This window comes from Schistocerca cancellata, chromosome 1, assembly GCF_023864275.1.
Source record: "Schistocerca cancellata isolate TAMUIC-IGC-003103 chromosome 1, iqSchCanc2.1, whole genome shotgun sequence".
In the NCBI taxonomy this organism is placed as follows: Eukaryota; Metazoa; Arthropoda; class Insecta; order Orthoptera; family Acrididae; genus Schistocerca; species Schistocerca cancellata.
This window is the reverse complement of record NC_064626.1, coordinates 741,480,696-741,494,808: the sequence shown is the minus strand read 5'-3', so window position 1 is coordinate 741,494,808 and position 14,113 is coordinate 741,480,696. Positions and strand designations below refer to the sequence as shown.

General features: G+C 42.3%; 1 protein-coding gene across 2 annotated transcripts in view; it reads right to left on the bottom strand.

The window, feature by feature from the left end:
• The window catches only part of LOC126185629 (dosage compensation regulator), a 220,825-nt gene that overhangs the window by 163,034 nt on the left and 43,678 nt on the right, over positions 1 to 14,113 (bottom strand). For both annotated transcript variants that reach the window (XM_049928144.1, XM_049928143.1), the window contains one exon: positions 6,803 to 6,994. In XM_049928144.1, the coding sequence (XP_049784101.1) occupies positions 6,803 to 6,994 (192 nt within the window). The remainder of the gene's footprint in view (positions 1 to 6,802; positions 6,995 to 14,113) is intronic.

Genomic DNA, 14,113 nt, shown 5'->3' with positions numbered 1-14,113 from the left:
AAGGCCCCTGTCTCATGATACAGCAGCAGGCATACCAACTGCAAGCCTTTGAAAATGTTTATTTCAACAAGTGTGGTGGTGGTGGTGGTGGTGGTGGTGGTGGTGGTGAACAGGGGGAAATGGACATTAACTTCTAGTGGTGTCATGCCTTGAGGGCATTGTAAGGTAGGAGTGGTGTTAAATGTGACAATGCAGCTTTGTATGTTGAACTCTTGAGGAAATTGCTGCCTTGATAAGATACAGGTTTGTCATTATTTCCACAGCCTGTTTAATCACAGACTTCCACACCCCACTGTCATGACGAACTACCTTAACCAGTTCAAACACGCCTTTTGTCATGGTGTACTCTGCCACTGCAGGCTCCACCTGGCAAAAGCAATGTTTCTTGTGTTTTCCATGTGGTGCTGTCCTTGATTTTGCACTTTCAGTGAAATATTGTCAATGATGTGTTAATCCAGGGTCTTAGCAATTTTGTTCTTCCATAGTATTGTATACAGTAAGAATGACAGTACTATTGGCTATGACATTACACTGTTATCTCCACACAATCATTACTGCCACCAGTTTCACACAGGCGCTGTAGGTGTGATGGGGTGCACAACTAGTGGTGGTGATGGAGTTTACAGAACATGTTTGGCGACACTGTCTCTGGCAGGTCGCTTGTATTTGAGTACACAATGGTCTGATAGGCTAACTTCAATGCTAATTAACTCGGAAATGGTGCAACACACCAAATTTTTTTTCTTAACAATTACTTCTCAACACAACCAAGCCTGCAACACTTATCAGCTTTTAAGACTGTTTCTGATCACCCAGTATATATTCACATGGCATGTCTTTTGATTATTGATTTATCAATAACTTTTGATTGCACCACTATGTGCTCTTTAGTTTTATTCCTATTTGATTTTGTAGGGGCAACAGTCTGGATGATTGACTGATCTGGCCTTGTAACACTAACCAAAACAGCCTTGCTGTGCTGGTACTGCGAACGGCTGAAAGCAAGGGGAAACTACAGCAGTTATTTTTCCTGAGGGCATGCAGCTTTACTGTATGATTAAATGATGATGGCATCCTCTTGGGTAAAATATTCCGGAGGTAAAATAGTCCCCCATTCGGATCTCCAGGTGGGGACTACTCAGGACCAAGTCATCACGAGTAAGAAAACTGGCATTCTACAGATCGGAGTGTGGAATGTCAGATCCTTTAATCAAGCAGGTAGATTAGAAAATTTAAAAAGGGAAACGGATAGGTTAAAGTTGGATATAGTGGGAATTCATGAAGTTCGGTGCTAGGAGGAATAAGAGTTCTGGTCAGGTGAATACAGGGTTATAAATACAAAATCAAATAGGGGTAATTCAGGAGTAGGCTTAATAATGAATAAAAAAAATAGGAATGCGGGTACACTGCTACAAAGAGCATAGTGAACGCATTATTGTAGCCAAGATAGATACGAAGCCCACGCCTACCACAGTATTACAAGACTATATGACAACTAGCTCCGCAGATGACGATGAGATAAAAGAAATTATTCAGATAGTGAAGGGAGATGAAAATTTAGTAGTCATGGGTGACTGGAATTTGGTAGTAGGAAAAGGAAGAAAAGGAAACATAGTAGGTGAATATGGAATGGGGGTAAGGAATGAAAGAGGAAGCCGCCTGGTAGAATTTTGCACACAGCAGAACTTAATCATAGGTTACATACATGGAAGAGGCCTGGAGATACAAGTAGGTTTCAGATAGATTATATAATGGGCAGATGTGGACTCTGACCACAATCTTTTGGTCACGAAACGCAGATTAAAAGGGAAGAAACTGCAAAAAGGTGGGAATTTAAGTAGATGAGACCTGGATAAACTCACAGAACTAGAGGCAGTAGAGAGTTTCAGAGAGAGCATTAGGGAACACTTGACAAGAATGGAGGCAAGAACTACAGTAGAAGAAGAATGGGTAGCTTTGAGAGATGAAATAGTGAAGGCAGCAGAGTATCAACTAGGTAAAAAGACGAGGGCTAGTAGAAATCCTTGGGTAACAGAAAATATATCGAATTTAATTGATGAAAGGAGACAATATAAAAATGCAGTAAATGAGGGAGACAAAAAGGAATACAAACGCCTCGAAAATGAGATCGACAGGAAGTGCAAAATGGCTAAGCAGGGATGGCTAGAGGACACATGTAAGGATGTAGAGGCATAAATCACTAGGGTAAGATAGATACTGCCTACAGGAAAATTAAAGAGACCTTTGGAGAAAAGAGAACCACTTGCATGAATATCAAGAGCTCAGATGGAAACCCAGTTCTAAGCAAAGAAGGGAAAGCAGAAAGGTGGAAGGAGTATACAGAGGGTCTATATAAGGGCGATGTACGAGGGCTATCCACAAAGTACATTACGTTGTGGAATTAAAAATAAATAAAGTATTGGAAATTTTTTTTATTATATACAGATGAAAGCCACACTTAAATACTACTTTTCTACATAGTTGCCATTTAAATTAAGGCACTTATCGTAGCAATGGTCGAGCATCGAAATTCCTTCGTCGTAAAATTCGGCCGCCTATGCCTTCAACCACGTGGTTACCTCTTCTTGAAGCTGTGCGTCATCATCAAAATGCAGCATAGCCAACCACTTCTTCATTGCTGGGAATAAGTGGAAGTTGCTCGGTGCCAGGTCGGGACTGTACAGCGGATGAGGAAACAACTCCCAGTTAAAAGATTCGAGAACTTCACGAGTGGCATTTGCCGTGTGGGCCCGGGTGTTGTCGTGAATCAGCAAGATCTTTGAGCCCAACTTTCCCCTGCGCTTCTTTTGTATTGCTCTTCTGAGGTTGTGCAGAGTTTGGCAATACCTTTGAGAGTTTATTGTAGTGCCTCTTTCCAGGAAATCCACAAAAATCACACCTTTTCTGTCCCAAAAGACACATCGCCATCACCTTCCTTGCCGACATTGTCTGCATGCATTTCTTGGGTTTTTGGGGGGGAATTTGTGTGCCCCCACTGCATTGACTGCAATTTTGTCTCGCAGTTCACTTGCTTAACCCATGTTTCGTAACCAGTAACAATGCGATCGAGTAATGAGTCGCCATCTTTCTCGTAAGCGTCCAAAAACATTAACGCTGCAGCCATTCACTGATTTTTGTGAATCTCTGTCAAGATTTTTGGTATCCATCTTGCACAAAACTTGTGGTAACCAAGTTTTTCGGTAATGATTTCAGGCAACAAGCTTCGTGAAATTTGTGGAAAACTCATACAGTGTTCCGTTATTGTGAAATTACGACTTCCACGGACTGCGGTATCGACTTTTTCGGCAGTCATTATGCTGCATCTTCCACTTCGCTCTTCGTCGTGAACGTTAGTTCGGCCATTTTTAAATTTTATGACCCATTGATGCACTCCACCTTCAGTGATTATGTTGTCCCCATACACTTCACAAAGCTGCCAATAGATTTTTATCGGTGTACAGTTTTTTGCAGTCAGAAACCTATTTACAGCACGCACTTCACACTTCGTGGCATTTTCAATTAACGCTGACATTTCAAACTGTCACAGTAACTCAACGGAGTACAGCACGAACCTCTCACTAGCACGGCAGGATGCTGACTGAGCGGCGGAATGCCATGACACAAAGATGGCCGCTCTAGCCCCGCCCCTAATGGACACAAATGAAAAAATAATGTACTTTGTGGATAGCCCTCGTACTTGAGGACAATATTACAGAAATGGAAGAGAATGTAGATGAAGATGAAATAGAAGATATGATACCGCGTGAAAAGTTTGACAGAGCACTGAAAGACCTAAGTTGAAACAAGGCCCAGGGAGTAGACAACATTCCATTAGAACTACTGATAGCCTTGGGAGAGCCAGCCCTGACAAAATTCTAAGATCTGGTGAGAAAGATGTACGAGACAGGCGAAATAGCCTCAGACTTCAAGAAGAATATAATAATTCCAATCCCAAAGGAAGCAGGTGTTGACAGATGTGAAAATTACCCAACTTATCAGTTTAATAAGTCACAGCTGCAAAATACTAATGTGAATTCTTTACAGACGAATGGAAAAACTGGTAGAAGCTGACCTCGGGGAAGATCAGTTTGGATTCTGTAAAAATGTTGGAACATGTGAGGCAATACTGACCCTACGACTCATCTTAGAAGAAAGATTAAGGAAAGGCAAACCTATGTTTCTAGCATTTGTAGACTTAGAGAAAGCTTTTGACAATGTTGACTGGAGTACTGTCTTTCAGATTCTAAAGGTGGCAGGGGTAAAATACAGGGAGTGAAAGGCTATTTACAATTTGTACAGAAACCAGACTGCAATTATAAGAGTCAAGGGGCATGAAACGGAAGCAGTGGTTGGGAAGGGAGTGAGACAGGGTTATAGTCTAGGCCTGATGTTATTCAATCTGTATATTGAGAAAGCAGTAAAGGAAACAAAAGAAAAATTTGGAGTAGGAATTGAAATCCATGGAGAATAAATAAAAACTTTGAGGTTCGCCAATGACATTATAATTCTGCCAGAGACAGCAAAGGACCTGGAAGAGCAGTTCAATGGAATGGACAGTGTCTTGAAAGGTGGTGGTGCTGAGAGAATTAGATTAGGAAATGAGACACTTAAAGTAGTAAAGGAGTTTTGCTATTTGGGAGCAAAATAACTGATGAAGGTCGAAGTAGAGAAGATATAAAATGTCGACCGACAATGACAAGGAAAGTGTTTCTGAAGAAGAGAAATTTGCTAACGTCGAGTATAGATTTAAGTGTCAGGAACTCGTTTCTGAGAGTATTTGTATGGAGTGTATCCATGTATGGAAGTGAAACATGGATGATAAATAGTTTGGACAAGAAGAGAATAGAAGCTTTTCAAATGTGGTGCTACAGAAGAATGCTGAAGGTCAGATGGTTAGATCACATAACTAATGAGGAGGTACTGAATAGAATTGGAGAGAAGAGGAATTTGTGGCACAAATTGACAAGAAGAAGGGATCTGTTGGTAGGACATGTTCTGAGGCATCAAGGGATCACCAATTTACAATTGGAGGGCAGTGTGGAGGGTAAAAATTGTAGAGGGAGACCAAGAGATGAATACACTAGGCAGATTCAGAAGGATGTAGGTTGCAGTAGGTACTGGGAGATGATGAAGCTTGCACAGGATAGAGTAGCATGGAGAGCTGCAGTAAACCAGTCTCTGGACTGAAGACCATAACAACAACATATTTTTATTAAAACTCATATATATGTAGCAGAGAACAACTGGCTTGAGTTCATTTTGGAACATTTTTTTCCTCTTATAACTTTTGATAACCAGTTCACTACAGACTGTGAAATTAAAAGCCCAATGCACAGTGAATAACTGCTAATTTTTTCTTTTTCAGGTTTTGATTTGATCTTGAATAAGGAGACTCATTTCATTTATCTCATTTCACTGAAGTAATGGAATGATTTAAAGTTACTTAGATGACACTTAACATGGACTACTGGTAGAGAACTAGTGACTATTACCTGTACCTGTCTAAACCCATTAATTCTTATGAAATGACTTCTTTAATTTGTTTTTCATTGGAATTGAATGTTCTGAAATGCATTTTTCATAGATATTTCTGATTGTATTTTAATAACAAGCCACATTTCTATTTCAAGATACGTAACTTCCATGTCAATATCTTATTTACATTCAATTTTCTATACAGTTGCACAACAAAAATATCATCTCTATGTTCATGTTCTGTTGAAGCATCAAGCTAAGTCTGATCTAAGAACAAATAACAGTTGATGCAATCACTGTGGATATTACCCAAGTGAGTGTCATTGCCAAGCACTATTCCAGTAAGTTTTTTTTACTTGTGACAATCAGCTGAATCTGTGGGTTGTCATTTATGTGGACTCTGGATCACATCCCTTGTTTTCAAAAGTGACTGTCATAATCAGTGGTTGGGATGTGGTAGTGGGTGAGAGGGGTGTTTCTGCAAACCATATTGTTCACTGATGCACTACTCATCAGTCAGAAGTGTTTTGTGTGGCATATGTACTGGGAGTCATACTTGTATCCAATACGGTAAACGTAAGTTGCCAGTTGACTTTATAGGTCTTTAACGAAGAATATAATCTTAATGTTATGTTTTCCTTATGCTGTAATCTTCTATTTGTCAGGAGAACACATTGTACTTGCTATCTGAATAGTCATTCTTGTTAACGGTCTGACAGATATTGTAGGATTGTGGACTGTACTCTTGTGATAGAAGCAACCTATCAGAGAAAGTGTCGTCAAATAAGTTCTGTACTTGGCTTTCTAAAACCAAACAAGAAAAGATACAAAAATTGGACAGTGGACGATGACAAGGATCACACCTGAACCAGATGCTGGAAAGTCAAGTATGCCATCATCTAAGCTATGATAACACCTGACATTATATGTATCTGGAGAGCCACTTTAATTTGCACATGTGACTAAGCAACTTCAGCTTGGAAATGGCACTATGTATCAAAGTTTTTTCGTAATATTATTTCTCAGCACAACCTAGCCTGTGACAGCCTCACAATCTTGTAAGACTTGTTTACCATCATATATATCAACTCCTCTTTTACTTGAAACTGACGCATGCTCCACATGAGCTGGCAAATCCTTTGTCTTTTCATCCTCCACACACAACAGTGACCACTCATTGTTAAGTAACTATCATTACATTATCACTCACTGCAATGTGTGTAGAATAACTGTGTGCTGTAAACTTTTGTCAAAATAATAATGGTTTTTATAAAATTATGTGTGACACTTGAAAATTATTTCATGACAATGGAGAAAATGAACTCACCTCTTCAACTTTTTTCTGCTCAGCTATCCTGTCAATGACAGTGAAAGGACCTTCCCTGTTGTAAGGCCTGTAAGCCTCTCCAAACTCACTTGGGCCCATTCCTGGCTGGAAAACTTGGTGAACTGGACCAGCAGGCTGCTTCTGTCCGTCAGCGTCATCCTTCACCTCTGCAGCTGCTGCAGGAAGGCCAACCTAAAGTTGATCAATAAATTGTCAAAGCTATTAGAAAACAAAGTCAAATGATGAAATTTACAGTTCATTGAAGAGCATCATTATATTTTTGAGTGTTTGAAATAAGACACACGAGTAATAAAAAAGGAGATGGTATTTCTGGTGTGTGAAATTAAAAGAATTATTCTGAAACGTCTTTACCAATAAAAGTGTGTCCCATTAATATTTGAATACGTTAATTTTCTATTCAAAATAAATTTTGAAGATGATTCTGGTAGTTTATATGTTATCAACCAAATTAACTTTGCGGTAATCAATACTGTGTGAAGTTTCTACTTACTGAAAATATTAAAATGTGAATTCAGAAATTACAACGAACTTTCTAAACCATCTAACTTTAAGAAAAATGAAAAACCTTGATTTTCATTATGTATGTAATATTCAGAACCAAGTAATCTGGCAATGTGATAAGGGGGAAATATTAGCATATAACTGAATGTAGTAAAAAACCACACATTTAGATTTTGTTAGAATTTAAGCATTTGTCAGTGACAGCCTTATGGTGTAAGATATTTGTCATTTTCTGTATTCTGGGTTCCTTAATTTTCTCATGCATTGTGAACTGACATGCATGTTGCACAACAAACATAAATCATGTTTATCACAGAGATCAAGAGAAATAAACAATTCTATGAGTATACCAACATTTTGTGTTCTAAAGTGAGGTGTCCTTGAGGCAATGAATTAACGCAGGAAGTTTACGTATAAAATGGAAACTTGCACCATCACAAATGTCACAATTAAATTGATTTCACATTAAAACTCAATATTTCATCCTTTTCTGCAGATGGGGACGAAATGTTGGGGTTTAAGCAAAATCCATTCAAACACGACATAATATATCTGAACATTTTATCAATTGTGGAAGTTTACATATCATTAAATCACAAAAGGGAGAAAGGGGGAGGAAAAAAGATGATGATAAGGAAAAAAGGGGTGGGGCAGGGGAATGAAAAGAGGGGCAGGGGAGGGGAAGTAGAGGAAAAAGAGGGGCAGGGGAGGGGAAGTAGAGGAAAAAGAGGGGCAGGGGAGGGGAAGTAGAGGAAAAAGAGGGGCAGGGGAGGGGAAGTAGAGGAAAAAGAGGGGCAGGGGAGAGAAAGTAGAGGAAAAAGAGGGGCAGGGGAGGGAAAGTAGAGGAAAAAGAGGGGCAGGGGAGGGAAAGTAGAGGAAAAAGAGGGGCAGGGGAGGGAAAGTAGAGGAAAAAGAGGGGCAGGGGAGGGAAAGTAGAGGAAAAAGAGGGGCAGGGGAGGGGAAGTAGAGGAAAAAGAGGGGCAGGGGAGGGGAAGTAGAGGAAAAAGAGGGGCAGGGGAGGGGAAGTAGAGGAAAAAGAGGGGCAGGGGAGGGGAAGTAGAGGAAAAAGAGGGGCAGGGGAGGGGAAGTAGAGGAAAAAGAGGGGCAGGGGAGGGGAAGTAGAGGAAAAAGAGGGGCAGGAGAGGGGAAGTAGAGGAAAAAGAGGGGCAGGAGAGGGGAAGTAGAGGAAAAAGAGGGGCAGGGGAGGGGAAGTAGAGGAAAAAGACGGGCTGGGGAGGGGAGGTAGAGGAAAACGACGGGCTGGGGAGGGGAGGTAAAGGAAAATGACGGGCTGGGGAGGGGAGGTAAAGGAAAAAGAGGGGCAGGGGAATTAGGTAGAGGAAAAAGAGGGGCAGGGGAGGGGAAGTAGAGGAAAAAGAGGGGCAGGGGAGGGGAAGTAGAGGAAAAACAGGGGTAGGGGAGGGGAAGTAGAGGAAAAAGAGGGGCAGGGGAGGGGAAGTAGAGGAAAAAGAGGGGCAGGGGAGGGGAAGTAGAGGAAAAAGAGGGGCAGGGGAGGGGAAGTAGAGGAAAAAGACGGGCTGGGGAGGGGAGGTAAAGGAAAAAGACGGGCTGGGGAGGGGAGGTAAAGGAAAAAGAGGGGCAGGGGAGATTCGGTAGAGGAAAAAAAGGGGCAGGGGAGATTAGGTAGAGAAAAAAGAGGGGCAGGGGAGGGGAAGTAGAGGAAAAAGAGGGGCAGGGGAGGAGAAGTAGAGGAAAAAGAGGGGCAGGGGAGGAGAAGTAGAGGAAAAAGAGGGGCAGGGGAGGAGAAGTAGAGGAAAAAGAGGGGCAGAGGAGATGAGGTAGAGGAAAAAGAGGGGCCTGGGAAGGGAGGTAAAGGACAAGGAGGGGCAGGGGAGGGGAGGTAAAGGACAAGGAGGGGCAGGGGAGGGGAGGTAAAGGACAAGGAGGGGCAGGGGAGGGGAGGTAAAGGACAAGGAGGGGCAGGGGAGGGGAGGTAAAGGACAAGGAGGGGCAGGGGAGGGGAGGTAAAGGACAAGGAGGGGCAGGGGAGGGGAGGTAAAGGACAAGGAGGGGCAGGGGAGGGGAGGTAAAGGACAAGGAGGGGCAGGGGAGGGGAGGTCAAGGAGGGGCAGGGGAGGGGTGGACAAGGAGGGGCAGGGGAGGGGAGGAAAAGGAGTGGCAGGGGAGGGGAGGAAAAGGAGTGGCATGGGAGGGGAGGTAAAGGAAAAGGAGGGGAAGGGGAGGGGAGGTAAAGGAAAAAGATAGGCAAGGGAAGGATAGGAAACACAGTGAGGGGAAGAGAGGTGAGGCAAAGGAAAGAGAAAGAGGGGAGAAGGGAGGCAAAGGAAAAGTTAGAGAGGGGAGGGGAGGAAAGAGAAAGAGAGGGGAAGGAAAGAGAAAGAGAGGGGAAGGAAAGAGCAAGAGAGGGGAAGGAAAGAGCAAGAGAGGGGAAGGAAAGAGCAAGAGAGGGGAAGGAAAGAGCAAGAGAGGGGAAGGAAAGAGCAAGAGAGGGGAAGGAAAGAGCAAGAGAGGGGAAGGAAAGAGCAAGAGAGGGGAAGGAAAGAGCAAGAGAGGGGAAGGAAAGAGCAAGAGAGGGGAAGGAAAGAGCAAGAGAGGGGTAGGAAAGAGAGGGGATAGAATGAGAAAGAGGGGAGAGAAAGAAAGGGGATAGAAAGAGAAAGAGAGGGGACAGAAAGAGAAAGAGAGGGGACAGAAAGAGAAAGAGAGGGAAAGAGAAAAAAGGGAAGCACAAAGACAGGAGGGGAAGGTGAAAAAGGGGTGGGGAATGTTAAAGAGGGGAGGGGATGGAAATGTTAAAGAGGGGAGGGGATGGAAATGAAAAAGAGGGGAGAAGGGAATGTAAGAGATGGGAGGGAAAGAGAATGAAAAAGAGGGGAGGGGAAGAGTATGAAAAAGAGGGGAGGGGAAGAGAATGAAAAAGAGGGGAGGGGAAGGGAATGAAAAAGAGGGGAGGGGAAGGGAATGAAAAAGAGGGGAGGGGAAGGGAAAAAGAGGGGAGGGGAACGGAAAAAGAGGGGAGGGGAATGGAAAAAGAGGGGAGGGGAAGGAATTAACTGGGTTACAACATGTGGGAACATTTTTATTTTAGAGGTACCATGGATTTGACTAAAAAGGTGGATGCCACAGGAGGAAGCTCAAGTGTCCAGTGTTAAAGTCTCTGATACCTAAGCACTTCACATTATTCAGACAGAGAAAGGATGGGGACCCCAATCCCAGCCAACTATTCAAGCTTAGCACACAACATTTATGGAAACAGGTAGTGTTCTCCATGAACAACAAACATGAACATGTTTCCAGGGCTATCGGGTGGCCTGTCAGATGCAATCGTTCAAGTCCCACAATATTTCGACGAATAACCTTTCTGCCATCATTAGATTTGCCGAAATATCGTGCGACTTCAACAATCGCATCTGGCTGGACAACCGAGAGCCCTGGAAACAATATACAGTGGCGGTCGAAATAATAGAGCCACCTCTATTGACGAGATTAAGAACTAGGATATCTATTAGTACGCGAAATCGCCACGAGTGCCGTGTTGTCAGTCCGTTGTAGACAACATCAGGGAAGACGTTGCTGCTATCTTTAGTCGTCCGAAAGGAAGCGTTTGAGCTAGACGTGTGACAAGAGGCATAAAGGTAAGAATCTTATGGGTCAAAATAATAGAGCTGCTTTACACATGTGCCTTTAAATTGATTTTTATGCAGTTGTTTTGTACGTAAATTGACGTGTGGTTTTGTTTACATTCGTCTAGATGGGCAGAGCAAAGCATACCAGTGAAGATGAGCGTATAGTAATGTTCCGGATGTTCAAAAGTGGGATGTCCATGAATAAAATAGCCAATGTCTTGCACGTTTCGCGAAAACGAGTCCAGAACGCCATGAGACGGTCAAAACAAACAAAGCCGCAGGTGGAGAACAGGGGGCGACCTCGTGTAACTACTCCTCGCGTAGACTGACTCATCACTAGGGAAGTGAAGAAAGACCCATTTTTGTCAACACCACGACTGAAAGCCATTTTGTTTAGCGACGAACATGATGTTCAACCATCAACCTCAACGATTCAAAGACGACTGAGATCTGCAAAATTGAATGGGCGCATTGCAAGAAAGAAGCCACATGTTTCACAAGCTAATGTTCGGAAAAGGTTAGCCTTTGCCCGGAGAAATGAACAAAAACCTAATACTTGGTGGAGGAACATCCTTTGGTCTGATGAATCCAAGTTTAATAGGTTTGCCTCAGACGGAAAAGTATGTGCGCCGCCCACCAAACCAGGAATTTAATCCCAAGTACACTTTAAAAACTGTGAAATACGGTGGCGGAAGTGTTATGGTATGGGGATGTTTTTCGTGGTACGGCATTGGTCCAATACACCGTATCAACGGCATAATGAACGCAGAAATGTACAAAGACATCTTGGCAAATGTGATGCTGCCTTATGCTGAAGAGGAAATGCCGCTGAAATGGAAATTTCAGCACGATAACGATCCAAAGCATACTGCAAGGATCATAAGGCAGTTTGTTCAAGAGCACAATATCGAAGTATTAGAGTGGCCACCTCAGTCCCCTGACGCATCACCCATTGAGAACTTATGGGAGATCTTAGACAAGAGAATCGACCGCTCAAAAGCTACATCTTCAGAAAAACTGTGGGAAGAAATCCAGAGAGCCTGGTATGCGATCAGTAGTGACGAATGCAGGCGTTTAGTAGACTCTATGGGTAAGAGGTGCAGGGCAATCCTCAAAAATAAGGGTTACCCCACGAAGTACTAATGCAGTCCTATGCAAAAAAGACTGTTCCTGTACGTTTCATAAGACTGAGATCAAGTACAATATATTTGTTTCAATTGGCTCTATTTTTTTGACCCTGTGGTCTGGTATTCTTTTGAATATGATTGATTATTACTGATTATTTTGTGTTGTGTTATCGATATAACTGACTATAGTACAATGTGACTCGGTTGTAATGGTTTCCATCATAGTTCAAACATGTCTAGTAATAAATGTGCACTTTCTTCCAAACCTTTGCCAGGTGGCTCTATTATTTTGACCGCCACTGTATATGCCAGGAAAGCCTCCGATCACATATGAACATGTTTCGGATGCCAATGTGGACAAGATGCAGGCGAGATTTGAGTGCAGCTTATCAAAATCAGTGTATATGGCAGCCACAGTATTATAAATGTGATAAGGAAAAGTGCACAAAGTCACACATTTTTATTTCTACAAGTTGCAGCTGCAGCGTGCACTAAATCCAACAGGTAAGACTCAATGCAAAAAGTGTGCTAGCCACAATTAATACGAACAATGACTTTTTGGGAAGATAAGTTTCTCCGATGAGTCAACTTTCCGAGTATCCAGGAAACCAGGAAACTCAGCCCTCGAAGTCTACATATGCGGACCAGTGTGTTCTCATGTTACTCATTACATGGAAAAATAGTCCAAAGATCCTTGCGTTGTTAGACTTTTGTACAGTATCACTGGTCCATTCTTTTACAGCAGGTCTACCTTACAAGAGTTTGCTGTGTCATAACTAAAACGAGCAACCTGACATCATATTCAGACTGAATGGGGACCACACCAATGGTCTCTAATAATCAATTTCTGAAAAGTTTTCAGACAAGATGTCTGATTTGTTGGCTGCCACTAGACTAGTCACTATGGGGTGAAGTATCAGATGAATCAAAACAGAGTTACAAACATAAATGACATTATGTATACTTGCAATGCATTTGCACATTTTTTGCCACGCAATTCCAAGGTCACACACAGACAAAAATCTAATACCAACAAGATTTTGTCCATGTCACTTGGAGTGCATGCACTGACATATGAATGATAGAAAAAAACTACGAGTTAAGTTGTCTCATGTTGACAACCAGTTACTGCCTAGTATAGTCTTAAAGTTATTTAAACCTAAAACTGTATGTAAAGGCAATTTATGAACATCCTGCATTACTCAATAAAGCAAACTGAATATTCAGCTGTAGTGGATACTTATCCAGTTGCTCAACAGCCTCATTCCAGTTCAAAATCATGTGCACTGTTATGTGTGTGACACTGTAAGTATGAAAAGTGATCATGGGAAGATATCTTCATCGGCAATTGCAGTAGCCTGTTGTTGTTGTTGTTGTTGTTGTTGTGGTCTTCAGTCCTGAGACTGGTTTGATGCAGCTCTCCAAGCTACCGTATCCTGTGCAAGCTTCTTCAACTCCCAGTATGTACTACAACCTACATCCTTCTGAATCTGCTTAGTGTACTCCTCTCTTGGTCTCCCTGTACGATTTTTACCCTCCACGCTGCCCTCCAATGCTAAATTTGTGATCCCTTGATGCCTCAGAACATGTCCTACCAACTGGTCCCTTCTTCTAGTCAAGTTTTGCCACAAACTTCTCTTCTCCCCAATTCTATTCAGTACCTCCTCATTAGTTATGTGATCTACCCATCTAATCTTCAGCATTCTTCTGTAGCACCACATTTCAAAAGCTTCTATTCTCTTCTTGTCCAAACTATTTATCATCCAGATTTCACTTCCATACATGGCTACACTCCATACAAATACTTTCAGAAACGACTTCCTAACACTTAAATCTATAATCGATGTTAACAAATTCTCTTCTTCAGAAACGCTTTCCTTGCCATTGCCAGTCTACATTTTATATCTTCTCTACTTCGACCATCATCAGTTATTTTGCTCCGCAAATAGCAAAACTCCTTAACAACTTTAAAGTGTCTCATTTCCTAATCGAATTCCCTCAGCATCACCCGACTTAATTCGACTACATTCCATTATCCTCATTTTGCTTTTGTT